Raw genomic sequence first — 27,784 nt, 5'->3', positions numbered from 1 at the left:
AGTGAGGCTTTTCCTTTCTCTTTTTTTATCATTTTTTTTTTAATAAACCTCAAATAGACTCTGCTGGATAATTTATTTTTTAATTTTTTTTTTTTTCTTTCCTAAATCATCTGGAACTCTTCTCTTTCTCTTTCCCAGTCTGACGATGATATTTTAAATGGCTAATTTTATTTTTTTTTTCATCTTATATTTTATATATATTTTTTTTTTTAATACGAATTTCTTGCACTATAAATGCATTTTTTACACTGCGCGCGTTTTTTCTTTTAAATTCCTTCCACTTTTTGAGTATAAATGGCTCCTTCACTTTTTATTTTAATTTTTTTGTTGCACATTTTCCACCCACGCACAAAACACTCAATAAATTTATTATTTAATAATTAATTAATATTTTACACAATCTCGAATACTTTTTTTTTCATTTACTTTTTCTTCATTTTAAATATAAATCTGGGATTCGCTTTAAATAATAATTTCCTGGGAGATTCGTGACGCCCGCACTGATCTCACACAAACTGATTTTTCTTTTCTCTGAATTTTCCTCGTGAAAATGCAAAGAAAATCACGCAGAATTTTTTTTTTTCATCAGAAAAGAAAACTTAAATCTTATCACAAGAAGGAAAATTTGGTGGTGGAACACGCCCTCCGCATCATCCTCAATTGCTCCCCACAGACATGGTGGATTTTTTGCCACCACCCCCACCGGATTTCCGACTACCCACCGAACTACCGCCACAGTTTTGCTGCTCAATGCGCTCCTTGAGACGCCCAATGAGCTGCTCAATCTCCGGGATTGTGTAGCGTTGCATGAGGGTGCACTGCTTCGCTACGATCTCCCCATCTTGGATGTACTTCAACCCATGTTCGAGGCAGTACGTGATCTCCTCCTCCTCAATCTCCGTCTTTACCAGCGACACAAACAAATTAGCCCTGCAGAGATCGCATTCGTTCTCATCTGCGGGCGTTTTCTTTGTTTTTGTCGCAAATTTCCCAATTGTTGTGACGCCAGCGTCCTTTTGCAAAGAAAATTTATTTATTTTTTCGTTTCAAAATAGACTTAAAACTCATTAAATTAGAATTCTTAAGTTAATAAAGTTCAAAGAAAAATTAACTCTAATTGTATTATTTCATTGACAATTAAATGCCCTGAGGAAGAACCTGGAGTAAGGCTTCGAAATGTCATTGAAAAACACAATTAAATTAAGAAGAAGAAGAAGCAATATCGCATTTTTAATGTTTTTGAAAAGATTTCTCAAAAATTTTAGGCAAATAAAAATTGATTTTACAATGTTTGATAGTAAACAAAAAAAATCAAGTTTTTTAAAAATACAATATTAAAAAATATTTGTATAATAAAAAAATTAAAAAACTTAAATTTTTTTTTAATTACAAAGTGATTTTACGTTTAAAGACTCATTACATTGTCAAAGTTTATTTTGACATAGGCAATGTAATGTTATTTTGACATTTGTTGCTTAAAAAAAGTATTGTCAAAAAAATTGTTTATTTTTGCAAGAAATGTAATATTTCCAAATAAAACAAAAAACTTTTGATAACTAGAAAGCATAGAAATGCCTTTCCTCCGATTTCCGTTTAACTGTTCATCCATTGATGATTTTCAACAATTTGACAGCATAAAAAAATACTTGTCAAAGTGACAGCTGTCAAAAAACCGACAAACTGTCTTCTTTTTATATGAAAAATTTCAATAAGTCACGATCGTGATATTTTACCGATAATTTTAATTTATAAAAATTAAAATCTTTTTGCAAAATTTAGAAAAAAAAACTTTCTTCAATTTTGAATATTTTTTTCTCTGTGTTCTCTCAGAGAATCTTCCTCTGGTAAAATTCCTTCTTTTACGTATTTTTTTTAGAAGTATTTGTATATCAAAAGAATAAATAAAATTATTAGAAATTAAAGAAAAGAAAAATCTTACCTTTAGCTCCTGCCTCAGATTTGCCTCCTTTTTGCTTACTTCCGTCAAAAGTGGGAGGATCTGCACGAGAGTCTCCACATTACTCCTCTGATCTGATGCAATGGCAAAGACAAGTTGTTCCAGGGAGAACATTGTTGGTTCACAGCTCTCCTGAATGTCCTACAAAAGTTCCCAAAAATTCCCATAAATTTCAATTCTCTCGCGAAATGCTCGTGAAATTTTACCTTAAAGTCCTGATGTGAGGAATCAAGCCATTTGTGCGTGGCAAAGTAGACACTCTCAGAGATAACGTATCCCGTTGCGATGCTTGAGGTGTAGGCTCGTGGGAAGATCACAACAAATTGTCCAGGTTGCTGCTCTGTGCGACACAGGGACACTCCCTTGTCCGTTAGCATATGCGGTGGCACCATTGCTGTATCACTTGGCAGCCAAATTGTCTTATTCTGACAATGTGTTGGCACAAGGGAGGTCAGTGCTGTCCGGAAGTTTGAGCTCTGCTCATCCGGAACGCCATACCTTCAGGATTTATCGAAGGAATCATTCAAAATCAATTGAAAAATGTGATAAAATGAATTTCTTACCAGACTTTGGGTGCTCCTGTGTGCAAATACTCAATCCACGGCAGGCCATGGGGATCTCTGTACCAGCAGCATGCACTAAAGAGCATCCCAACGTGCAATGTGGGCACCGTGACACCCATCACGGGACCCAAGGAGCGCAGAATGGACCCACAATTATTTGTGAGTACTTTCAAATTCCACGGATGCCGTGCACAAGGGGACGCCTTGGCTTTGGCACCGGGCGCTGGAAACCCATAACCCCAGCCTGAGGAATCAATGGAGCCTGAGTGGACGCACACATGGCTATCGCGGACAGCCACATGGCGCCAAAATTCAGCCTCCACGTCCGCAGGGGAGGGTTCTGAGTTCTTAAACCACAGCGCCATTGTATTCCGGGCGATCCGGAAGAAAGCATTGAGTGGCATACTGCGCCCCTTCTCAATGCACTCCATTGCCCCATCTGCCTCATCTTCACTCTCATCCTCTTCGTCATCTTCATTTGAACCCTCTGCATCGTGCTGTTGTGCCGTTGTTACACATCTAGACAATGTAGATGAGGGAGGGAGAGAAAAACAACCCCTTTGTGTTAAAATTAACAGACTTTTCTTTCAAAAAACAAAAATCCTTAGAAATAAAGGCCTTTAATTTAAGGAACGACTTGATAGATTAAAGATTAAGTAATAGCATTGCAAAGGCCCTAATTACAGCTACAACATATTAAAATTACATCAAAATCGACAAAGGCGTTTATGAAATATTCAAGTTTGAAATTTTTGATTTTCTTTGTGACTCGAGCGCTTCTTGTGGTTGTTTTCTGAAGCTTCGATGGTCTGAAAATTATCTAATGTCTTCTAAGATCTTTTGCATTACGGTGTTGTGATCAAAATAAGAGTTTTTGAAACCAGGAAATAATCGAATTTCGATGAAAAATTCAAAAGGATTTATTAGCTAAACGGCTTGAACCGTCTGAAGTCTTCTAAGCTTTCTAAGCCCTTTCATTTGGCTTGTTTTAATCAAAACTATGATTTTCACAAGCCAAATAGCTGTTTTTTTTAATTAGAAACTCAATAAGCCATATTAGGGTAACGGTTTGGATCATCCTTGGGAAAATCTTAACCTCAATCATAACGTATTTACAAAGATTTGAAAATAAAACATAAAAAACAATGATTTCAAGTTTTTCATCGAAAACTCATCGATTTGTTTTAAATTTCAGCGCCCCTTGCGGTCATTTTTCAAACTTCTGTTACCCTCAAGCACGTAAAAAGCAACTTGAAGTTTGTACACTTTTCTTCCCGGAACGGTTTAATATGCTCCCGGAAGGTGCCATAAGTGGCTGGGAGTTGTTCATTCATCCTTCCCAATGCATCAGAAAATTTCTAAGGGATCTTAGGAACCTCCATTTCAACACCCGGATGATCCTTGATTTCATCTTTGGGTCCAAATCTATCAATTTAGAAAGTCTCCTTTGGAATTGCGTGAAGAATTTTTATAAACTCAGATTTTGTCCTGAAGATGAAATCAAGGATCAACCGGGTATTGAAAAGGAGGTTCTTAAGATCCCTTAGAAACTTCCTGATGCATTGGGCAGAATGAATGAACAACTTTCAACCAGTTATGACACTTTCCGGGAAGAAAAATGTACAAACTTCAAGTTACTCACGTAAAACGAATTGACTGACTTAAAAAATTTAAATCTTCGTTAAGCATTAATTAATGTTTTCCCTAAAACATACTAAAACATCCTGAAAGAAAAGACAGATTATGCTCTATCCAAGCGCATGGTAACATACCCCGGATAAGCCTGCATTGTGCTGTTAAAGCTTGTAAAATACGTTAAAAAAAAATTTGGAAGCTTTTTAAATTTGCAATTTTCCTTTAAAAACAAATCCTCTAAAAGAAGGAAAAACAAATTCTCTAACCTGTCTGCATTTCTCCTTGCTTTAGCCTCCCTCTTGGCCCAATCAGCCTCAACTTCGTCAAAGAGCTTCTGCCTTTCAGCCGGTGAAAGGGTGTCATAGGGCAGGAGGTATTTGCAGTAGATATCATCGAGTTTTGTTACACGATCCTGTGCTGATTTGGGGATACACATCTCCTCAGCCACACGTGCCCATTTCTTCTTCTCAATCACCTCCTTCAGACCCCCAAGTTCCTGAACGGTATGATACAAACGCGGCAAATCTACCTCCATTCCCCCAATCCACGGGGGATGCGTCAGGGTGATACTCTGTGTGGCCAAATACTTCTTAATGGCGCTAAGCTCCTTTGCACTTGGTCCCCAACGATGCAGCATCTTGTGCACATACTGATTGTACGCCGTGAAGCGCATATCATCGGACACACGGCATTCAGGCTTAAAGCTAGCCGGTGGAATGATGCGACACAGCCCAAAACGAGCTGCAATCGGTGCAATACGATCGATAAATTCAATTGGATCCTGAAATTCCTTCTCCGTGGGCGAAAAGACCGGCGCCTCCACCATTTGCGCCGCATCATCCGTCCGCGGGAAGGCAGTATTGTTACTCGGCTGTACTGGTCCCTGCCACTCAGTCGTCGTCGTCTTGCCTTTGGCAGATTTTCGGGATTTTTGCGAGACGAGCGATGAGTTGGAATTAACACGCGTTAAGCTTGAATGACTTGGGGCGCGTGATGAGGAGGCAGCTGATTGAGCTGGTGGGGGATCACGTGAAGCCGAAGCTCGGGAAGTTGTGGGTGTCTCCGTGGCGGCTGAAGACTTAAAACGCGGCTGAACAGTTCCAATTGGAACAGATTTCGAGCAAATCTCCTTATTTGCCAGCAAACTTTTCATTATATCTTGCTGCAAGGAGCAAGGACGAAGGAAAGAAACAAAAAATGGAGAGCTTTGTTAAAGCTTTGACGGTTTAAGGGTTTAAGGCTCAATTTTAACCTTGTCTTAAATCTTAGAAACTTATTTTTTTTACTGAATTTCTAAATAATTTTTCAGTTATCTCAAAATGTTTCTTTTACAACTAGAATTAGGCACAATTTTAGGATAAAACTTTAGAATTTTTATCCTTAAACACAGGATAAGAAGTTGGGATAAAAAGTTGGCTAAATGTCAAAATGACGTTAGATCGAAAAAAGAAGCAAAGGATAAAAATCCAAAGAGTTTATCCTAAAAATTCTAACGTTTAACTTTTATCCATGAGACTCTCAAACAGTATAGAATTTTATCCAAAGATTTACAATGTTGGATTTCTATCTTTTGAAAAATTCTAACGTAATTTTAACATTGCTAAAATTGAGTTATCTAACAGTTCTAAAAATTTTTCTTCAATATAAACGACAAAATTTTTATCCGAGAATTTAAAAGTTTTAATTTTATTTAAGACTTATTGAAAAATTTCTAACTTGATTTTTTTCCTGATAGATTTCTAGCACATTGTTGTTTTATCAAGATCTTTTTATCTTTGCAATTTTATCTAGAATTTTATCCCAATATTTCTGAAGAGAAATCATCTTTAAAATTTTAAGGTAAGAATTTTATCTAGAAATTTCAAACGTTTCAAATGTTCTCTTCAATTTTCCAATGATAGAAATTCATCCTAGTTTCTAACGTAAGGATTTAATTCTTAAAATTCATAAGAAAGAAATTTATCCAAAGTTTTCTAACGTTACAACTTTATCCAAACACTCATAAAATTTGGGAAAAAAAATATTTTCGGATTTTACCGTTAGATATATATCCTAGTTTCTAACGTAATGACTTAATTCTCAAAAGTCATTAGAAAGAATTTTATCCAAATATTTCTAAAGTTAAAACTTTATCCAAAAGCTCATAAAATATGGAAAAATATACTCAGTTTGTACCGTTAGATATTTATCCTAGTTTCTAACGTAAGAATTTAATCCTTAAAAGTCATAAGACTTTTATCCAAAGATTTCTAACGTTATCCAACTTTATCCAAAAACCCAAAAAATGGAAAAAGTATCTTCAGAATTTACCATTAGAAATTTAATCACAAATTTTTAATCTTCAGTGTTTTTTTTATAGTTTATCCCCAAATTTCTACCGTAGCAAATTCTTTAAATTTTTAACGTTAGAATTTTCTTCACATGAATAAAAAAAAATTCCTTACCTGAGCATTTGCGAGGGATTCCGGAATGGGCGTTGGATTGGTACCCATTTGTGCCTTTGTCACGAGTTTTGCCCTCATAATGACCCTCTGATTTGGTCCATCGGGCCCTTCTGTGCCGAGCTTAACGGCCACCCCTTGAATTAGTTGATCACCCTTCCCACCGAGATTCCCCGCCCCCTGCAGGGGGATGTAGAATGTGTGTCCTTCGGAATCTGAATCATTCCCATCAGCTGTACTCGTTTGCTTCTCATTCGTAACTTTGCCCGGCTGTTGCGGCTGCTGCTGCTGCTGCTGGTCCACATCGAGACTCACCTGAACGGCAATTGAGGCTGATTTATTATTCTCCTCCGGACTGAGGGTGAATGAAACCTGCGGCGTGACCTCCTTTGAGGCACTCGCGACGGGTGAGGGTTTCTGAAAGGATGTTTCTGCATCTTTCTTCCCACTTTCACGACTCTTTTCCGTCGCTGGTGTGTCCTCAAGGCGGGAATTGTTGGATTCCCGGCGTGTGTGCCGACGGAAGGGTGTTGCAACGGGGATTGCATCGTCCTCCTTGTCAAAACTATACACACTGTGCTCATTTTCCGGTGAGAAAGCCCCAAAAGTATTCACAACTTGCTTTGTTTTACTCGTCTCCGGAACTTTGGGGCTATACAGGGGAGTTGTTTTGCGATTATAGATCGGCCGGCGATCAACTTGCTTCGCCGGGGTTGCAGATTTGGCGGGTTTTGCGGATTTGGGTGTTGGTTTAGCCTTCTCAGGGGCTTTTGGAGTATTTATTGGTGTCTTAACTGCCGCTTTGGGTGGCGAAGTCTCCACTTTCTTCGGCGCGGGTTCTTTTGCCGGCCGATTTGTTGGTTGTTTGCGCTGAGGCGCCGGTGAGGGCGCTGCTTTCTTCTCTTCCGTGCGAATTGAGGCAAAATTAAGCGGCTCCTTGGGGGGTGTTGCCTCCTCCTTGGCTGGAGCTGCTGAAAACACCGGCATTGCCTTCAATGTTGGTCCCTTTGTGGCCGAAGTGGATTTCCCCGTTGTCGATGAGCTACTTCGCTCCTCCTTGCCCTTCCCCCCAATACGCATTCCCTGCCCCGACGAGGTACTCTCATCGGCCAGCTCACGGTACGGCGACGACGTGAGAAGGTAGGAAATGGGCTTTGGTGGCGTCATAAAGTCCTCATCAGACAAATCATCGTGAATCTCCTCCTGCTGCGGAGCTTTACTGCACTCAATCAACCACTTCTGGATCTGTTCGTGCGACATATTAACCTGCAATGACAGAGAAACCACCAATTAGTCCCACAAGAAAAGAACCTCGAACCACAACAGAGAAACCAAAGAAAATCCTTCCCGGAAATAAAAGATTTTTTAAATATTTATTCTTTGTTTTATTAAAATCATATCTCTTGGAACAAAAACATTTTTCTCTTTAATAACAAATAATAATATTAATTTTCATATTAAACAAAAACATAGAGAAACAAAAATAAAAGATTTTAGCAAAAAATATATTGCAATTTGTTTTATTATTTATTATATTGCATTAATATTTAGTTAAAAAAAAATAAAAATAAAACGTTCAACGTGCATTTTCTTCTTTGAATCCCCTTCACGTGCAAAATCACAAAAAGAAAATTTATTTTATTAGCCTTTCCCTTAATTTTTTTTAAATGATTTTCTTCTTTATTTGTTTTATTCAGTCTAAAGAATATAAGCTTAGGAAAAAAAAACAAAACTTTAGTAAAGAATTCGGAGAAGAAAATTTAAGGAGAGGAGATTCAAATTGTTAAAAAAAATAAAAATACAATTTTTATATTAACAAGGGATTTCCTTGGAATTTAAAAGTAATATAACAGAGTTGAATAAAAATGAATAAACTCCTAAAATTAGGAGTTTTTCTTCTAAAGAATTTTGAGCCCAAAAAAAAACTTAAAAAGATTTAAAATCAAAATTTTAAGGAGCAAAAATTGTCTGAAAATTCAAGAAGCGAATAAGTTATGAAACAAATAATCTTGTTTCAATTTTAAAATTTCAAATATTTAATTCCCGCAAAAGTTTAATTTTAAAGGATTTTCATTGCATAATAAATTTGCTTTAAAAACTTTCCTTCTTCATAAAAAAAAAGAAAAAGATAAAGCAAAAACTGATATCAAAAATATTTAATTTTTAAAAAATTTCATCTTTTATTTTATCCAAAATTGCACCCAAATGACATTCAATAATTTTTTAAACTTTTCTTTTGAATAAAATACAAAATTTAACTCAATCCCTTCCATTTCTCTACAATTTAAGGATTTTTCTTTAATTCAAATCACATTTTGTATCAAAGAGTTTTAGAATTGATTAAAAATGTGATTTAACTTGATTGGAAAAAGAGGAAAAAACCTTTAAAAATTCACACAAAAAATCTTCTAAAAAAATTACTTTAATTTCCTTTTATTGTTTGAGGTAAAGAAGGGAAAGATTTTAAGATAAAATCCCCATTTTATGAAGAAAAGTTTGAGAAGAGCTTTAAGATTGAAAATCAAGGGTGAAATTTTGTATAAAATAAAAGATAAAGTATTTTGGAAAATAAAGAAATTTTGTTACTTGCAGAAACGAATTTCAAAACTTCAAATGAATAACAAGAAATAAAAATTAAATATCCAAAATCAAGCATTTTCAAAATATTATCTTTAAAGAATTAAAGAAAATTTAAAGATTTTTGTATTAAATCAGGACTTTAAATTTTCTTTAATTCTTTAAAAAATAGATTTTGAAAATACTTAATTTTGGATCATTAATATTTATTTATTGTTATTCATTTTGAAGTTTTTAAATTTGTTTTAACAAATAACCAAATTTCTTTATTTTCCAAAATAATTTATCTTTTATTTTATCCAAAATTTCACCCTTGATTTTCAATCTTAAAGCTCTTCTCTAATTTTTTTTTCATAAAACAGAGATTTTATCTCAAAATCTATCCCTTCTTTATCTGGAGCAATAAAAGGAAGTTAAAGTAATTTTTTTTTAAAGATTTTTTTGTGTTAATTTTTAGAGGATTTTTCCTTTTCTTTTCAGTCAAGTAAAATCACATTTTTAATCAATTCTAAAACTCTCTTAAATTCTCTTTTCATAAGCAAAAAATAATAAAGATTTTCTAATGAATTTCTGTTCCAAATTAAGGATTTTTCTTTTATCCACAAAGCCCAAAAGTTTCCCTTAAAGCTCTTCTCTTACTTTTCTTCAAAAAACAAAGATTTTATCTCAAAATCTATCCCTTCTTTACCTCAAGAAATAAAAGGAAATTAAAGTTTTTTTTAATGGATTTTTCCTATTTTTCAATCAATTCTAAAACTTATCTCTTTTAAAAAAAAAAAAAAGATTTTTTAATGAATTTCTTCTCTAAATTAAGGATTTTTCTCTCTAATCCTTTAATCCAATTTTCTATTCAATCAATCCAAGAAACAACGCCCAAAAGTTTCCCTTAAAAAATAAAGAATTCCAAGGAAATCCCTAAATGTTTTTTTTTTATTAAAGGCACTTTAAGTGCGCGCCCCCCGGGGGCCCATTAAGGCATTTTCGCGCGAGTTTTTAAGAAGAAAATGAGTGTGAAAGCACTACCTTAGATTTGCGTCGTTCACGATTTGCACCGGAATCCCCGAGGAGAGCCTCCGTGGGCACAGCTGGTCCCAATGGGGGCTTATGCACTGATCCGCACTTCCCGAGCGTACATTTGGTATCCTGCGGCCCACTGCTCTGCGCCAAGCTCACACTGGCAATGCCAAAGATCTTCCCGGACTCCTCCTTGCTGGGCAGGGGATTCATGAGGCTGGCAATGGCCTGAGCTGATGTCTTGGAGGCACTCGTGCTGGCCAAGCTGGCTGTGATGGCCTTCTTCGGCGGGAGTGGCTCGAACTTCCGGGAATCCTGATCGAGTGTCTTCTGGATCAGCTGCACCTCCTGCTTTGGCTTCAGCAGCGTCAGGGGCTTCGTGAAGTTGAGCTCTTCGAGTTTCAGTGGCTTCGTCGTGGTTGTTGGTGTTGACACTTCCGGTGTTGGGGGAAGGGAGGCTTTGGTCGCCTCAATGGATGTGGGGGATTTGAATGTTGTGAAGGAGAGATTGAGAATGTCGTCCGTTGTGTCATTTTTCGGGGAAATCTTTGGGATTTCACATTCAGGAATCGGGGAGGGTTGATCCTCTGGCAGAAGATGCACTCGTGGTGGTGAGAAGACAGCTAAATCCTCATCTTTCAGCAGCTGAGGGACTTTTTTCTTCTCCTGCTTCGGACTTGGACGCTTCTTCTTGACAATCTTCACCGCCAGGGGTTCCTCGTCGGAGTCGGAGAAGCTCTTCTCCAGCTCCTTCTTTGCCGGAGATTTCTTCGCCCCTTTTGGAGTCTTCGCTTCGAGGCGCTTCCTCTTCTCCGGCTGCTCCTTCTTCACGGGCGTCACCTTCTCTGGGGATTGACTCTTATTCTTTCCCACATTCTGCTTCAGCTCATTCTCCATTTGCTCAGTTTTCCGCACATTTGGCAGCTCCGGGAAGCTGTCAAGCGACGTATCGGCCTCCTCGTCGGAATCTTTGAGATTCAACTTCCGCCCAATGAGCTCCATGTAGATTGTAGCTGCTTCCTTTGTCTTCCGCGTTGGCCGTGTGGCCTTTGTGTCATTCTCACTGCCCTCCGTGGCTGTTTGACTCAAATTCTCAATTTCCTTCTTTGACATTTGATTCTTCGCCCCCTTCTTCGGCTGTTTCTCCTCCACAACTTCCTGACCGTTATCTCCCTCACTCTCCGCCGCTTTCTTGAAGAATTTCTTCGTAACCTTCTTCCTCGACGGTGGTTGAGGCTTCTTCCGCGGTAACTCCGTCTTGACTAGATCCTTCTTCGCTCCTCCACCCTTCCCGGCCTTTCCCTTCCGCTTCTCTCCACCACCTATTGCATTGGCCAGGGGTTTCTCATCATCAGACGAGAAATCATCCTCCTGAAGATTCTCCTCCTCCTCTTCTTCCTCCTCCTCATCACTTTTGGGCACTTTAATGGCCATTGCGGGATTCCGGATGACCATTTGCCGTGTTACTCGTGAATTCTTCACTTCCTGCTTCTCTATTCCCTTCCCATCGACATTCTTTACCTCCTGCTTCGCATCTACTGCCTTTGTGTCAGCACTCTTCCCCTCTGTGGGCTTCTGCTGTGTTGATTTCTTCTCCACAGCTTCCTTTTTAACCACAATCTTCACATCAAGCAGCTTTACATCTTCCTCCGCCTCTTCAGCCGGTGGAACACCTCCGGAACTTCTCAGGGCTATTTTTCTCTTTGCCTGTGGTGCTTTTGCCTCTTTGGGCTTCTTCTCGGATTTCTTCTCTTCCACCACTTCCGCAGCATTCTGCGTTGGGTTCGATCGGGTACGGATGGAAGTGGAAATTGCCGGATTTCCCTTTGGGAAGCCCTTTGTCTTGAGCTTTGCCACCCGTTGATCGTGATACTTCTTCCGCAGAGCCTCAACTGTCTTCTGCTTCTTATCCGGAACCTGCTCAGCACGCTTCCGCACCCCAAAAGGGATAAAATCCTGCTTTTCCTTCACCTCAGGCGCCTTTTTGGGCTTTTTCGGCTCCTCACGGCTTGATCCTGCCTCAACTTTGTCCGTAGTGACCTTGGTGGCAGCAGTGGGGCTCTCTGAGGGTCCTGCTGTGGCTGCTGGAGTGGGGGGTGATTTGTTCTTTGACAGGAAATCCAACTGCTGCGACAAAATTGGCGTCCGGGAGTAGCAGAGGTAGGTGACAAAGTCCGATGCTCGGGGTTTTTTAGCCATTATCGGTTCCGGAGGTGTTTCCGGGACACTACTCTCCTTTCCGGAAGCACTACCCGGTGTTGCTGTGGCCACGGAAAGGCCCGCCGTGAATGCCCCCGAGGTATTCCCCTGCCCTTGAGCGAATTTCCGCTGTGCCTGGACTTTTGTCCTGAAAATGAGAAAATGAAAATTTTGTTTTTCAAGTAGGCGACGCAAAAAAAGTAAATTCTTCCGGATTTTGACGTTTTGTGCTTTTCGCCACACAACATGGCGCGCGTCTTTTGTTCGGCCCGCCCTTGATTGGCCAGCAGCGGTGCCTCTTTGGGCCGCTTGTTTGCCCCCCAAAATTACCTTTTTGGCGGCTCCGTGGGTGACTTGGGTGGCGGATTATCCTTCCGCTTGCGCTTGGCGTCCTTGGAGATGACCATTTTACGGGCCGAATGGGGATTTTCTTCACGCCAAATCGCCGCCGCTCAGCGGATTCTGCAAACAAAACCCCCGCACGGGAAACAAATCACTTCTTTTGCCGCACAAGCACACACTTTTCCACCCAAATGTCACGCGGAAAATCCCCAATACTCACTTGGGCATAGATTGTGGTGACCGTTGGAGCCACACACGACACTTTTCACACGATTTTTCGCACTTTTTTTTGCACCTTTTCTCACACCACGTACTTTTTTTTTGTGCGGAAGCGAATGAAAATTCTCGCCTCAAACATCAGCGGATGTTTCAACTGTCACGCAGTTTGCAAAGTAGGCTGGGGAATGAGACGAAAAACTTTTGTTTTTTATCCGAGAAAATTGATTTTTATTAGAAAAATGCTTGAATTTTTAAGACAGGGGGTGAGAGGGGGGGGGATAAGCAGGGATTTAGGAGGATGTCTTGGTGGCCTCCTTTTCAGCAGCTCGCTGTTTGGCTTTCTCATAGAGCGGCATCAGCTGGCCCTTTTGCGCCAACATCTTCAGGAGCTCCACAATGAGCGGCAGGTAGTTGTGCTTCCGCCGGATATTCTCCACACGGTAGCGATTCTTCTTCCCAATGTCATCCTCAATCAGCATCCGGAGGCGTGTAATCTCACTCTGACGCGCCTCCATGTCAATCTCCGTGTCCGGGAGATTCATCAGCCGATCAATTTCACGGCTATAGATCATCTGACGATCCGACACAATGGCCATGAGGTTGAAATGAATCTCTCCCTCGCTGTACTTCTGCATGCGCTTCTCAATGATTGGCTTCACCACATCCAGCCAATCCTGCCCCGGGCCAACGCTTCCCAAATCAATGGGGCCATCTTTGAGCCCATCAAGCTCATACAGTGTTCCATCGATGGGCACATAGCCGACAAAATGGAAGACATCCTCATCCTTATTGGGGGTCTTGGAGTCCAGCTCAAAGAGGGTCTGCCGGGCGAAGGAATTGTGCACGGAGCGAATCTCAGCAGCATTACTCAGCGTTAGGCCCTTGTTGTACGGGTCGAAGCTACTGCAGAACTCCTTGAAGTTGCTCAACGTTGTACCCAACGTTATATCCGGATGGGTACAGTTCAGGAGAATGCTGAGAATTGCCTGAGTAGCACAGGCATTGTTGATCACCTGCTTTGCGAAGAAAATATTCCACTGACGACTGTCACCCTCCTCCACCACGGAACCAGCTGGTTCATCATCCTGCACCCACTTGAACAAGAAGATCAACCCATGCACCGGATGGAGATTCTTAAATTGCTCCGAATCCAGGCAGTAAAGCTCCTCAACTTGAGCTCCGGTGACTCCTGAAAAATTCAATCAACATAACCTCAATTTTACCCAAGTTTCTCCCTTTTCCGGGACTTTTTGACGATTCTCACCGAATTCCTTTATTAATTCTGTAAAAACTCCCGGATCACTCTCAATGAGACACCAATTTCCAGCACTTTCACCCATTTTTCCTGGAGAAAAGTAAATTTTTCTGCGTGATGAAGCACTTTTCCTTTTCTTTATTTTCCTCCTATTGCTGCTTCCACTATACAATGCTCCCAAATTGTCCTGCACTATTATAACCAAAAAAATCCCTGAGAGTATTTTTGTGGGACACTCTAATAAATCCAACAACGAGGCACGATTCCAAACAAAGTTTCTTCCTGGTGAATTTTCTGACCATAAACAGGTAATTATTGCCCAAAACATCCACATCTCTACCATCCTGTCCATGCTTGAGAAATCCTCGTGGAGGAAGACCCTGCGAATCATTTGGATTTCAATAAGAACAAAACGCTACGCCCGGATGACGGATTGTGGGGATTTTGTGCCTGCAAAAGCACGTGGGATGACAATTCTGGACAGAAGTGTCTTCCAGCAGACAGTTTGTGTTCCCCAGTTGACCATTGAAGCTGCCCACTTGGCAAAAGTACTCCCAATTTTGAGGAAAAAACTACTAAAACTCGAGCATTTGCGTCCAGTTTCTGGGCAAGATCCCAAGACTATCCTCCTTCATCCAGGGCATGTGAAATCCTGGGAGGATGTGAAAGCACTGGAAGAAGTGAAAATCCTCCCGGGAGCACTAAACTTCCGGGAAATTGTAGTTTCCTATGAGAATTTCAAGTCAGACGATATTTTTCGGGCTGTTCTTCCGGATGGGCAGGAGAATCTCTCATCCTTCTCACGCATTGGACATATTGTGCATGTAAATCTCAAGGAGCACCTTCTCCCCTATCGCCGGCTCATTGGGGAGGTTTTCCTGGACAAAATTCCCAATTGCCGGGCAGTTGTGAATAAGATTCAGACAATTGACAGCAAATTCCGGAACTTCCAGATGGAATTGCTAGCCGGTGAGGAGGATTACAAGGTGGAAGTGCGTGAGAATGGGTGTGTGTTTGAGTTTGATTTCGCAAAGGTTTACTGGAATCCCCGGCTGGCCAGTGAGCATGAGAGAATTGTTAAATCCCTAAAGCCTGGAGATCATTTCTGTGACGTATTCGCCGGTGTGGGGCCTTTTAGTGTTCCAGCAGCGCGGAAATGTCACGTTCTGGCGAATGATCTCAATCCTGACAGCTTCCAATGGCTTCAGCACAATGCCAAGAGGAATAAAGTTGAGAAATCCCTGAAAGCTTTCAACAGAGATGGCAGGGAATTCATCCGGAAGGAATTGAAGGAACATTTAATGGAGTTCTGGAAGCTCAATGATCCCGAGAAAACCTTTGTGATTGCCATGAATCTCCCAGCTATGGCTGTGGAATTCCTGGACACCTTCCCGGGGCTCTTTGCTGATCATCCTGAAGTGCAAACTCCCGGAAGATCCCTCCCTGTCGTCCATGTGTACACATTTGTCAAAGGAGGCCCCGCAGAGGATGCCCGGAAGGCTGCAGAAGCAAATCTCGGGCAGGAAATTACAAACTTCGACGGGGTGTCCTTTGTGAGGAATGTAGCGCCCAATAAGGACATGTTTAGGGTTACTTTCCACCTCACAGATGACATCCTCTTCACCCGGAAAGCCCCAAAACGCCCCACAGAAGCTCCACATGGGGAGACAGCAGCAAAAATTCTCTGTAGAGATGACCAATAAATGCCTCTTGGAAGATGAAGAAGATTTGTGATTTTTCTGCGCCACTAACGCGCTTCCTTTTCCTCTTTTCTTCTCTTTTGCAGGAAGCACAAAAGATGGGACGGAAGAATAGGCACGCCCTGATTCAGAATGCAAAGGCGGGCAAGGCAAAGGCAGGAGAGGGATCAGCAAAAACATCCCTCAATAAGACTAAAAAGGCAAAAAATGTCTTCAAAGTGGCCACAAAGAAGAAGGACAAGGCAAAGAAGGCAGCTAGCAATATCAATAAGGTAAGGAAGATTTTTTAAGGAATTATTCTCAAGATCTTTAGAGCTTCGAAAGGACAAAGAGATCCTTAAAATTCATTTAAAGTTAAGGATAATTTTTTAGGGAAAGATTTTCTTTTATAAATCCTTTTAAGTCAATCAATTTTAATTTTTAGGTGATAAAATAATTTTTCCATTAAAAATTTTTAGTTCAAAACTTAATTTTAAATCAAATTTTCACCTCTTAATTTAAGAGGAAAAAATTACCGTTTTTATTTAAAATTTGTATCAAATTGATTTTAATTTAAAAGAAATGTATTGAAAAAATTTTTTTTAAAGAAAATCTCAATAAAGAATCTTTTCCTGAATTTTCTGGCAGTGAAATCAAAAACATTTCTTAATCTATTTCTGTATTAATCCTCGCGATTAATTAGGTTTTATTTTTAGCTCATTCGCGTGCGTCTCTCCCACACAAATGGCCCACAAGAGCGTCTATTTATTTATTTGTTTCATTTGCAGGGTAAAGCCGGGAAGAAGGAGGCAATGCAGAAAAAGTCCGAGAAGCTAAATGAAACGCTAAAAGACCTCCACAAGGATATGGTGGTGAAGAAGAAGCCCACACCAAAGGCGAGCCCCGCCAAGGGGCGCAAAGGCGCCAAAAAGCCAACAAAGACGAAGGATGTGGAGGCTGGAATCTCCAAAATGGACGTCTAGGTGCGTCTTCGAAGGGATTTCCCGGAAAATTGGTGTGTGTGTGTCTCTGTGCCCGATCTCCTTTACTGCTGAATGATTTTCATCAGGAGACGGGCAGTCTGCGTGCAAACTAACCAAATGTTTTAATCACTGTGAGTTGGACTAAAAATAAAGTGAAAAATAAATACAATTGAAAAGAAAAATCCTCCCTCTCTGATTTTATTTTATGGCATTGCCACTGACCTTGATAAGTAGCCCTACAAGTGAAAATTTATTCTTAGCTTTAATCCATTTTGGAATGTAAATTGGAGATTAATTGTTGGATTTGATTTCTCTACTAATTCGATGAATTCGATGCATATAAAAGGGTTGAAAATTGTGGGGAAGATCCGTCAGTTGCTCCGCAGGGAGGCTTTTCTGTGCAGTGTGAAAGTTTGTGGTGAAAATGGAGGGAAATTTTACATTTCTACAGCCAGAAGCGAGGTAAAGAATTAACAAAAAAAATTATAGGTTTGTGATTGTGAGAAATATTACATAGGCAGCACTTTTCAAAAGCTGCAGAATCGCATCAATTCGTCGTTTGCATCAGCACTTGTCGTATAGACTCTAATTAAAAACTTCTCAAAATGTCGCAGAATTTCCGCGGAAAGCACGCATTTGCTGGCATGGAATGTCCCTCCGAAGGATCTCAAGCAAATCCCAGAGCATTGGCTAACCTACGAGGAGCCCGAAGCTTCCCTCCACTATCTCCTGGGGCTCGTCTACATCATGTTCACCGTGGCTGCACTCACGGGCAATGGGCTAGTTCTCTGGGTCTTTGGATCAGCACCCAGTTTGCGTACTCCATCGAATGTTTTTGTCGTAAATTTGGCTCTGTGTGACTTTATGATGATGCTAAAAGCGCCCATCTTCATCTACAACTCCTTCAATCGCGGATTCGCAACGGGAGTGCTGGGATGTCAGATTTTTGCAGCAATGGGATCACTTTCGGGCATTGGAGCAGGGATGACGAATGCCTGCATCGCGTATGATCGCTTCAATGTCATCACAAGACCATTTCATGCCAAAATGACGCGCCTCAAAGCCATTCTCATTGTCCTCCTCGTATGGGGGTACACAATTCCGTGGACTGTTTTGCCCCTCATGGAGCTCTGGGGGAGATTTGTTCCAGGTGAGTTTTTTTTGTCTTTTTTAAGGTGATTTTTGGCTCTTTTTATCAGAATAATCAGGATTTTAGTCAATTCAGCTCGTTCAGATAAGTTGTCTGAATTTAAATCTGAAAACTTCTTCAAAAATTTTGCAAAATTTAATCATTTTTTCTTCAAAAAAATGGTTTTAAAAACTCTGAAGCAAATCTAGCAAAATGATTTTAAGTAAAAGTTAAATTACTTAATATTTCGTGTAAATAGGGAAGTTCAATTATGTACTTCAATATCGTCGAAAGAAAATTTGGAAAAATATTTCCTTTTGAGAGAAAATCAAGTTTAAAGTGTTGAGGTTAAAAACCTCGATCCTCCAGTGTTAAAGATCAAAATGGAGGCGTATTTTAACCCAAAAACTCATTAAAACTCTGAAGAAAAGTCGCATAAGACAGTTAAATTGTTTTTCTTCTAACTCTGCTTTATTTAGGTTTATTATATTTATTCTATAATTCCGTCCCTTTTATTTAAAAACGAATCTCAGTAAACCTAGTAACTAGCCGGGGTAACTTTTACAACAAAGTTCTAATTTATTACACGGCGCGTAAAAATACTTTCGTGAATTTTACCGACGTTTAACGTGTTAAAAGAATTTTCTTTTTTCCACTTTTAGTGACTTTTTTTTTGTATGAAACTCTTCCCAATTCTTTGATATTTAATCAGAAGTTTGCACATTAACCCTTTGGGACCATTGAAAACCTTAAAACGTCAAAGAGTAAGAAAATTGGATTTCAATTTAACGTATAAAAAGATTTTTCTTAAACTGTTTAATTTTTGTGATTTTCTCTAATTCTTCTTGATTTTTTTCAAACTGAACGTGTATTTTACAAACCTTTAAACGTGTTAAAAGAATTTTCTGTGCTTTTTCTTCATTTTTTCGTGATTTTTTATATAAAATTCTCCCTCAATCTTTAATTTTTAATAAGGAGTTTATCATTTGGGGAGTCTAGGAAGCTTTAAAGCGTCAAATTGGAATAAAATTTAGATTTCTATTTAATTACACATAGTGAAATAAAAATCCTTCGTGTATTTTACAGACCTTTAACGTGTTAAAAAATGTTTCTTTGATGCTTTTTCGCATTTTTTCATAAAATAATTCTCATAAAAAAAATAAAACAAAGCAAAAGAACTTTTTGCAATTAAAACTAATGTCATTTATTTAAGAATTTATAATTAATTAATTTTAATTAAACCCCTCTGTAAAGAGACGATAAAATGTGGTGTTGTATCGCGCGATTGCTAAGGGAGCTGTGGGGGTGGTAGTGGATGGTTTGGGATGGTTGGGAGGGCGGGATCGGGGGGTGGTGTTGGTGTTGCGTCACCTCAGACGCAGGAGATCGTAACGTTAATGCCGAGATTGCCATTGTCTGCAAAGAGCTGCGCAATGGACGTATCGAACACCAGGCAGTCCGAATTGAGGATGGCCGATGCCACCCCCTCGTGAATGGAGCGCGGCATTGCTTCCCACGTGAGTCGTCGACGGTGCCCATTGAGCTCGAGGCGGTAGGCGTAGTTCTCGGCCTCCTTGCGTGATCCAATCAGCTGGACAATGGCAAAGAACTGCTGGTGCCCATCGAATTTTTCCTGCTTCTCCAGCACCAGCATAAAGTGCTGATTGAAGCAGGATTGCATCATGACCCAATCCACGGCCCCGGGGAGATTAATGTCCGTCGCAAGGAAGACAATGTCCTCCCCTTGGAGTGTTGTGATGCTCTTGTGGGACATCATGAGGTGCGGCATGACGAGCTCCAGGGCACCTTGCCATTTGCACGATGCCCCCGGGCAGGGGCAGAGGTACGGCCGGAATTCACATGCATCCTCATGTTCCGTCTTATCTGTGTAGATGAGTGATGCATTGCAGCCGTAGCTGCTGTGTTTGCAGGGGAATTTCACGTTGGACGCAACCTACATGGGCAGGAGGAGAGTTTTCTTCGTAAAAACTTCTTGAAAGATCTTCAAGGAAAGGAGGGAAGGAAGAAGGAATAAGAATAAGGCTATGCTGACCTTTTCCATTGCAAGGTTCCGTATATTGCCCAGGGAACCACGACAGGTGGGGCAACATGTGAGCTTGGAGCGACAATTGCTGCAGACGAGATGCCCACTCTGGCACTGCAGTATCGGTGGCAGGACATAGTCAAAGCACACAGGACACTCAAACAGTGATGCCAAATCAGCGGACATCCCGTCTGCAGATGAGAGACTCGAATTGGAGGACGAGGAAGCATTCAGGGCTGCTTCCCGACGCTTCGGAATGGGCAATTTCCCGGACATTTTATCGTTTTTCTGTGTCGTCTCCACGATGAATGGATTTTCAACCACGCCCTTCGTTGTGCTACAAATTAAAAAAACATAAAAAGCATTATGCGGGCGCCTTAATTGCCGCAGCCCTCGCGCAATCGATTACAATGGGGGCTCATGTCCGGAAGCGCATTCGCAAAGGGAAAAAGATGGAGAGAGAGAAAAACTTTGACAGCTGACCATTGTTTTGCAAACTCACCTCAAGTTTTCACGCTGTTTTCCACCTTTTTCGCGGCCTTAGCCATAAAATTCCACACAAAGCACGTGGATGTGGCAGCCAGAGGGGCTTCTGTGGTACCCTTGGGGTCCACAGTTGTGTATTTTGGGGGTGAAAAGTGGGTTTTTCACAAAGAAAATTAAATAATTTCAATTATTCACAAAAAAATCTGTCATTTTTCCACGAAGTTTCACGAACTCTTCAAAATAGCCGAACTCTCCGCACGATTACTTTCTTTGCAGCATATGCTGCATTGCATTATGCATTGTGCGTCTTGTGGCATGCAGCGAATGCAATTTATTTTTATTCGGAATCTTTTAATTATTCGGTAATTTTAATTTATGTTTATTTTTCTTTATTTTTTTTTTTAGAAAAAACTACGTTGTGTAGAAAAATTGAGAAAATATTTCCAGACGTAAATTATCAATTTGGGGAAAAATGTTTTCAAAGATTTTGCGTGATTTTTTTGCTAAAATTAAAAAAAAAAGTATTGACAAAACTGGTCTAGACATCATAAAAAAAAAGGAAAATCATCAGCTTTCCTTAACAGCCTAAATAAAATGATCAAATAATGAATACTTTTTAAATAAAAAAAAATGCTCTTCAGTGGATTAAAAAAAAATCATAAAGCGTTAAGGCAGAAAAAGATGAGAAATTGATGTATTTTCTCACTTCCAGAGGGCTACCTAACATCATGCTCCTTTGACTATCTCACCGATACGTTCGACAATCACCTCTTTGTGGGCGCCATCTTTGTTTGCAGCTACATGATCCCCATGTCAATGATAATCTATTTCTACAGTCAGATTGTGAGTCATGTGGTGAATCACGAGAAAACCTTGAGGGAGCAAGCACGCAAGATGAACGTGGATTCCCTGCGAAGCAACACAACAGCATCGAATCAAACGGCTGAAATTCGAATTGCAAAGGCCGCCATTACTATTTGTTTCCTCTTTGTTGCCTCTTGGACACCATACGGTGTAATGGCGCTCATTGGAGCCTTTGGGGATAAGCGCTTACTAACGCCAGGGGTGACAATGATCCCTGCGTGCTGCTGCAAACTCGTTGCGTGCATTGATCCGTGGATTTATGCAATAAGTCATCCAAAGTATCGACTTGAGCTGCAGCGGAAACTCCCGTGGTTGGCAATTCATGAGAAGGAAATTTCAGACTCAGCTTCTGTGACTTCTGTGGCCACCACAGAAGTTACCCAGAATGCGGAGCAAGTTAACACAACGACAACGTAGAGAGTTTTGGGAAAATAAAAGCTATAGGGGAGGGCGGGGCTAATAAAGTCACTTAAGGGTTTAGAAAAAGCTCAAAATATCATATTTCCCAAACAGATAAAGTGAAATGCATAGCTCAATTCTTTAGGGTATTTCTTGCCCTACAACTCTTTCTCAGATCATTTTGTTCTATCTAGCTAGGAAATATGATATTTTAGACTTTTTCCAAACCCTTAAGTGACTTTATTAGCCCCGCTCTCCCCTACGTTGAATTTTTTGGAAATTTATGACGACATTTTGCTATAGAAAACGGATAATGAGCAATATGAATTTATTTATCTACTTATTTTACATTTATTCGTTCTTTTCAGAGTTTTGACTTCAATTTTCATTAAAAATATACGTAATTGTTGTAGAAAACTGAGAAATGGATAGAATAATATATTTTCTGCAAGCAATCTGTGTTTTTTATTTAGAACTGCGACAAAATTTTCAGAAAAGAATGTATTTTTAGATAAAATAATTTATTTCATTGTTTTTCTTTGTAATTTTTTTTGTTTAGGAAAAGAATAATTATTCTCTTGTTTTCTTAAAGATTCCGAATAATTTTTTTCGTGAAATAATAAAATTTGAACTTTAACGAACTTTTTTTGCATTTCGACAAAATTCGTGATTTCCTCGTTTTTTTCCCAAATTTTTGGGCATAAAAAGCCTTTTTGAGACTCCAGGGGCACTTACGGGTGCTCCCGCTTCCCCGGGAAGCCGCGCGGTGCTGAAATTGGGGCCCGCGGAAATTTTGACGGTTGGCATTACAAATTTGAAATTTTTGACGGTTGGGGATTTTACACGCACTTTTTTTCCCGGAAATGGATTTTCGCGAACTTTTGGAATTTTTGATGCCAATCGTCGCAGCGTCGCTTCCTGGTCACAAAAAACTACTTCCGGTCGGAAAATTCAGCGGAAAATGCGAGAAAATTGCGATAAAGTGAATGTGTGAGGGAGATAGTATCACATGACGTGCACCCATCTCATTTTCTCTTTAGGAAACAGTACTAAAATGTACTAAATGTGTAAACATAACCTCAAAAAAATTCACATAACCTCAAAATTGACGTGTGTGACTTGCTCGACTCCTCTCGTGAGGCGTGCGATAAATTGCTGATGAAAGATAAGAGTGCTGTCCAGGAGCAACAACAAAGTACACAGCACAATGGATGAGGTTTGTTGGTGAAGAAAATCTCAGAATTTTCACGGGAAAGGTGCATTTTTTCTTTGTTTTTAACTTTCTTTTTTCTCCTCCATAGGATGAAGGTAACGCACTGGAGGAGTTTTCAAGTGAACTCGAGGAGCATCTCTACTCCAAAATACACCATGGACAGGTTGAGAGTGAGGCTATGCGTGAGGCCCCGCAGAAGGCAGCCGGTGTGGGGCAGAGGGGGAAGAATGGACGGTATTTTGCTGCATCGGGAAAGCCACCGTCGTGGAGTAAGAAGTTTGGCAATAAAAAGCCAATTCTGGGGATTGATAAAACTCCCCCCGTGCCAAGGGGGAAGGAGCCAGGAGGAGGAGGTGGTGGAGGACAGAAATTTACGCCTTATCAATCATTCTTGGAGAGCATAAAGCTCTGCTCGCAGGCAGTGCAGAAGAAGAATTTGCGCAAGAATCCCGTGGCTTTCCGGAAGCCCGAAGCAGTGGCGGAGACGGCGACACCCCCAAAGAGGGATCGTGCGAAGAAGAATAGGAGGAAGGAGAAGAAGAAAGTCCAGACGATCGTACTGGATTCGAGTGAGGACGAGGAGAAGGATGATGTGGTGGAGATTCCGGTGCCACCGCCACCACTTGTCTGTCTCGACAGCTCAGACGAGTCCACGCACGAGGTGGCGGAGATGCCGAAGCCCCAGGGTGGGGCTGGTGGGAAGCGTAGGATCTCACCCCGGGGCTCCAGCCCTTCAAGCTCCATCCTATCGGATGACTTCATCGCAACGCAGGATCGTCGTCGTCTCGCTGAGGCTCAGAATACCTTGCACGTGGCCGATGAGGAGCTTCGGAGTGTGCAGCAGCAAACACGGGGGCCACAGAGCGCCCCGAAACGTGCCCGGACACATGAGAAATCCCCCCGGAATTCACCAAAAGCCAAACTTTCGGACATCTCGACGTCAGATTCGGAGGATTTCCTCCCGGATGCCGATGCTGTGCCACAGAAATGCTACCAAAAGCGCAAATCTCATCCTCCATCGCCGAAAAGCAAGACAACGCCGTATATTCACGTGGGCGAAGCAATCCCAAATGCTGTGACAACACCAAGGGCAAAGAGGAAGAGTATTGATGCCGCCCTGAGCACTGCTCATCGCTCTGACGAGGAATTTATCACAATTCTCAGCTCTATCGCTAATATGGACAATTCCAATTCCCAAGCTGCCTCGCAATCCGATGAGGATGACGTTCAATTAGTCCGGGAATGTCCGGAAGTTGAATCCGGGGATATTGTTATTAATATTGGCGGGAATGAGGAGACTACTGATGTTCCGGAGGCTCCAAAGAAGTCCTTTTGGGTGGATGATGGGGCACAGGGTGAGGAGGAAGAGGTGGTAGAAGGTGAACAAGAGGATGTTGCTGTGGAAGGAGAACAGGAGGAGGATGAGCAGCAATTTGACGATGACTACCCACCATTCCTCCTTCACGGATGGAATGAGGAGATGCGACGCTTCTACGAGGAATCCTGGGGAGGTGAAAAGTTTTCCCTTCAAAATATCATCAGACAAATGCCAGGTAGGTCTTCATTGAGGCTTCCGGAAAGGGATTTTCTGTTAAAATTCTTTCTTTTTCAGACAACAATCAATGGCAGATCAATGCGAAAGACCTGAATTTTAGTCGATTCCACCGGACATGGCGGGAGCATCAGGAGATGAAGCTCGTTTGCTACATGTGCGGGCAATCAGGTCACCGGGAGCCCCGATGTCCAAACACATTGTGCCTTAAGGTAACTATAACCTCATTTTCCAACTCTTCCGGAAAGATTTTTTCAATGATTCTTCTTTTTGGGGATATTTCAGTGCGGTAATCGCGCAATGGTGTTCGGAATTGCGTGCTCCAAGTGCTCAGACTGGCCGTCGAGTACGTGCGAGATTTGCCATACAAAGGGTCACAAAGCTGACCTCTGTCCTGATTCATGGCGACGCTATCACTCAACGGTTGAAGAGAAGACTCCCGAAGAGGAGAAATTGATTCCAAATCCACGAAAATTCTGCTCAATTTGTGCCCGAGAAGGTCATCTGGCTGACTCGTGTCCGTGCCCTGTGAGGATCCTTGAATACCCGGCAAGCCCGTGGGAGGTTACTTCCTACGAGGGGACGTATAAAGTTGAGGAGGACACGCAGAATCCGAAGGATCCCTTCCACATGCATCGTGGGGAGCAAACAAAATTCACGTGGAGTCAGAGTGTGAAGAAATCCCAATTCTACGGACGCTTCCTCACTCACTGCAGCATTGCGCCCAATGAGGATGGGCAGGAAGCTCCGAAGAAGGATATCGAGGAAATCAGCGATGATGCTGAAGAAGAAGCAGAACCAGCGGAAGATGAGAAAAACATTGAAACAAAAATCTTCCTTCATCGTAACTTCAGTAAGAGCCTCCAATCAGACCGGGGGAAGCTTGTGATGAAGGCTATGGCAGATGAGATGTCTGTGGAGGTGGATCTACGTACTTCCGCCCATGGGATCCTCCTCAAGCTCCGCGGGGAGCATCAAAGTGTCGAAACGTTTAAGCAGAACCTCATGGCCTTCCTCACATCCCTCACAAAGCGCACAGCGGAAGAGCAGCAAATGGACTACATGCACTTCCCACGAGATCGCAGCAAGATGCTGCAATTTATGCGCGGGAAGATGCGTCAACTCACCACCTACATTGGGAATGCCCCAAACTTATTCCACGAGATGCGCCGGCAGGAGAATTCAAAGATTGGCAAGCTCAGCAATAGGCAGAAGATGGCTGATCGCAATAGATCGATGCTGAATATGATTCTAATGGGACAGGCGGGACTACGTGAGGGTAGGATGCATCTCAGGGCACTTGAGGCTGATCTGGCAATGCTGGAGAAGCATCACCAGGATGGGGAAGTGCCACAGGCAATGCGAGCGAGCATCTTTCTTCACTTTAGGTGAGTTTTTCTTCAAAATTTTTGATTTTTCTTTGATTTTTTTTTTAATTTATTAATTTTAAGAAGAAATCCCTTAAAATTTAAAGCTTTTTGGACCTTAAACGTTATAATTTTTAGTTTAAAAAAAAAGCAAAATATAAGTCAGATCCCGCCATTTTTAGGAAATATAACCTTAAAAAAATAGCTTAATGAGAAATCAGAAAAAAACATAGAAAGATGGACGTTTTAACGGTTTTTCTTAAAACTATTTTTTTAAGGTTCATTTCAGTTCTTTAGTGTGGATTTTTTTTATTAAAAATTAAATTAAATTCCTCTAATTTATGTTAGAGAAATTAAAGACAAATTGTCTTTTGTTCTTTGAAGAAATCCTTTTAAATATTGAAGAAGAAACATCGCAATACGGACGATTAAACGATTCTTTTAAAATGTTTTTTTTTTAAGAAGTATTTTCAATCCTTTTACGTGATTTTTGTAGGAAAAGAAGATTCAGAAACGTCCCTAAAATTATGCTAAACAATAAAGAATAAAAACTTCAATTTTTATTAAGATAAACCTAAAATTGATCTTGAAGAAAAAACATCGCAAAACCTTTCAAAAGTACGATTAAAACTTTAAATTTCAAAGGAATTCTTTTCAAAACACAAACTTTTCATATGTAGAAATCCTGAAAATAAAGACAAAAATCTTCAATTTTTAGCAAACATAACCTCAAAAAATTAATTTTAAAAGATATGAGAAAAACATAGAAAGATGGTCGCTTTAACGGTTTTTATTAAAACTTTTTTTAAGGTACATTTTCAGTCATTTAGTGTGGATTTTTAATTAAAAAATTAAATAAAATTCATTCCTTTAATTAATGTTAAATAAATTAAGAACGAAATACCTTTTTTTTGTTTACAAAATCTTTGAATATTAACTTGAAGAAAAAACATCGCAAAACCTTTCAAGAGGACGATGTAAAAGATTTAAATCCTTGAAAAGAAAAATAATGACAAAAATCTTAAATTTTCGCATACATAACCTCAAAAAACTTAGCTAGAAGAAAACATCGCAAAATCATGCAAGATGGACGTTTTAACGGTTTTTTTTCTCTTTCAATTTTAGATACATTTTCACACCTTTCCGCCATCGTAATTATGATGAGCTCCTGAAGCAGTTCTATTCAATGAAGAATACCAACAAACTCCCCTCAATTGCCATTCCGCGCCAGACAAATCATCAGCGACGCAATAAACCGCGATATTTCAAACAAAACATCGCCTCATAAATCAACAAGTTTACCTACAAGAAATCAGGGAGAAATGGCCCCACAAATCACCAAACAAGGAACCTCCTAAAGGAACTATAAATGAATTAATTCCCCATCACTTGAATTTCCCTTTCATTCGCTGAATTTCAGGACTTTGAAAAAAATTTTTTTTTTGAAATATCTATGATTTTTTTTGTTGATATAAAAATGAATTTTGTTTCCCCATTTGACGTGGCAATTAATTGGTTTTTCCTACCGCTAAATCTAAATGTAAATAAAAAGAAATGGAAATAATAATGAAGAGAAAATGGAGATTTAAGGATTAAGAAATTTAGAAATTATTTTTTACCAAAATGAAAGAGAAATCCTGATAAATAAATGATTATTATTGAAATTTTGTTGAAAATTCTGCTTATTTTTGTTGTTCTTGAGCATTCTTGAGGAGGGAAAGGTTTGTAAGATGGTTTCTGATGATCTTGAATCTTAAGGAAGTCCTGAAACGTATTTCGGGTGTTCTTCCGCCATTTTTGCTATCGGATTAAAACATAGAAAACTTATTGAGGTTATAACATCGACAATATGGCTGCTCTTGCGAG

At 40.3% G+C, this 27,784-nt stretch overlaps 7 protein-coding genes across 7 annotated transcripts; 4 read left to right on the top strand and 3 right to left on the bottom strand.

Moving 5' to 3' along the window:
• Positions 1-281: 281 nt before the first annotated feature.
• Positions 282-13,094, bottom strand: LOC129793564 (protein Jumonji). Its single transcript, XM_055833670.1, has 9 exons — positions 12,949-13,094; positions 12,717-12,848; positions 10,197-12,534; positions 6,600-7,862; positions 4,422-5,317; positions 2,521-3,039; positions 2,164-2,455; positions 1,940-2,098; positions 282-1,013 (listed from the first exon to the last, which is right to left on the bottom strand). Exons 2-9 carry the CDS (start codon positions 12,791-12,793, stop codon positions 657-659), a joined length of 5,901 nt encoding a protein of 1,966 aa, XP_055689645.1. The 5' UTR covers positions 12,794-12,848; positions 12,949-13,094; the 3' UTR covers positions 282-656.
• Positions 13,095-13,146: 52 nt separating this feature from the next.
• Positions 13,147-14,381, bottom strand: LOC129793566 (ubiquitin carboxyl-terminal hydrolase isozyme L5). The gene is made up of 2 exons (XM_055833672.1): positions 14,212-14,381; positions 13,147-14,136 (listed from the first exon to the last, which is right to left on the bottom strand). Exons 1-2 carry the CDS (start codon positions 14,285-14,287, stop codon positions 13,238-13,240), a joined length of 975 nt encoding a protein of 324 aa, XP_055689647.1. The 5' UTR covers positions 14,288-14,381; the 3' UTR covers positions 13,147-13,237.
• On the top strand, positions 14,381-17,046 carry LOC129793567 (uncharacterized). The gene is made up of 3 exons (XM_055833673.1): positions 14,381-14,510; positions 15,989-16,174; positions 16,670-17,046. The coding sequence occupies exons 2-3, from the start codon at positions 16,001-16,003 to the stop codon at positions 16,862-16,864; spliced, it is 369 nt and encodes a 122-aa protein (XP_055689648.1). The 5' UTR covers positions 14,381-14,510; positions 15,989-16,000; the 3' UTR covers positions 16,865-17,046.
• Positions 14,423-15,927, top strand: LOC129793565 (tRNA (guanine(37)-N1)-methyltransferase). The gene has a single exon (XM_055833671.1). It carries the CDS (start codon positions 14,553-14,555, stop codon positions 15,903-15,905), a length of 1,353 nt encoding a protein of 450 aa, XP_055689646.1. The 5' UTR covers positions 14,423-14,552; the 3' UTR covers positions 15,906-15,927.
• A 188-nt stretch (positions 17,047-17,234) lies between the features above and the next one.
• LOC129793562 (opsin, ultraviolet-sensitive-like) lies at positions 17,235-21,847 on the top strand. Its single transcript, XM_055833668.1, has 3 exons — positions 17,235-17,326; positions 17,479-18,014; positions 21,236-21,847. Exons 1-3 carry the CDS (start codon positions 17,289-17,291, stop codon positions 21,802-21,804), a joined length of 1,143 nt encoding a protein of 380 aa, XP_055689643.1. The 5' UTR covers positions 17,235-17,288; the 3' UTR covers positions 21,805-21,847.
• LOC129793563 (E3 ubiquitin-protein ligase sina-like) lies at positions 19,173-20,755 on the bottom strand. The gene is made up of 3 exons (XM_055833669.1): positions 20,540-20,755; positions 20,047-20,374; positions 19,173-19,947 (listed from the first exon to the last, which is right to left on the bottom strand). The coding sequence occupies exons 2-3, from the start codon at positions 20,311-20,313 to the stop codon at positions 19,366-19,368; spliced, it is 849 nt and encodes a 282-aa protein (XP_055689644.1). The 5' UTR covers positions 20,314-20,374; positions 20,540-20,755; the 3' UTR covers positions 19,173-19,365.
• Positions 21,848-22,873: 1,026 nt separating the features above from the next.
• Positions 22,874-27,594, top strand: LOC129793561 (uncharacterized). The gene is made up of 5 exons (XM_055833665.1): positions 22,874-23,002; positions 23,088-24,552; positions 24,612-24,763; positions 24,837-25,939; positions 27,044-27,594. The coding sequence occupies exons 1-5, from the start codon at positions 22,994-22,996 to the stop codon at positions 27,204-27,206; spliced, it is 2,892 nt and encodes a 963-aa protein (XP_055689640.1). The 5' UTR covers positions 22,874-22,993; the 3' UTR covers positions 27,207-27,594.
• The last annotated feature ends 190 nt before the right edge of the window (positions 27,595-27,784 follow it).

The sequence above is a fragment of the Lutzomyia longipalpis genome, chromosome 3, assembly GCF_024334085.1.
Source record: "Lutzomyia longipalpis isolate SR_M1_2022 chromosome 3, ASM2433408v1".
NCBI lineage: Eukaryota > Metazoa > Arthropoda > Insecta > Diptera > Psychodidae > Lutzomyia > Lutzomyia longipalpis.
The sequence above is the reverse complement of the archived record's forward strand: the minus strand, read 5'-3'. Positions and strand labels throughout refer to the sequence as shown.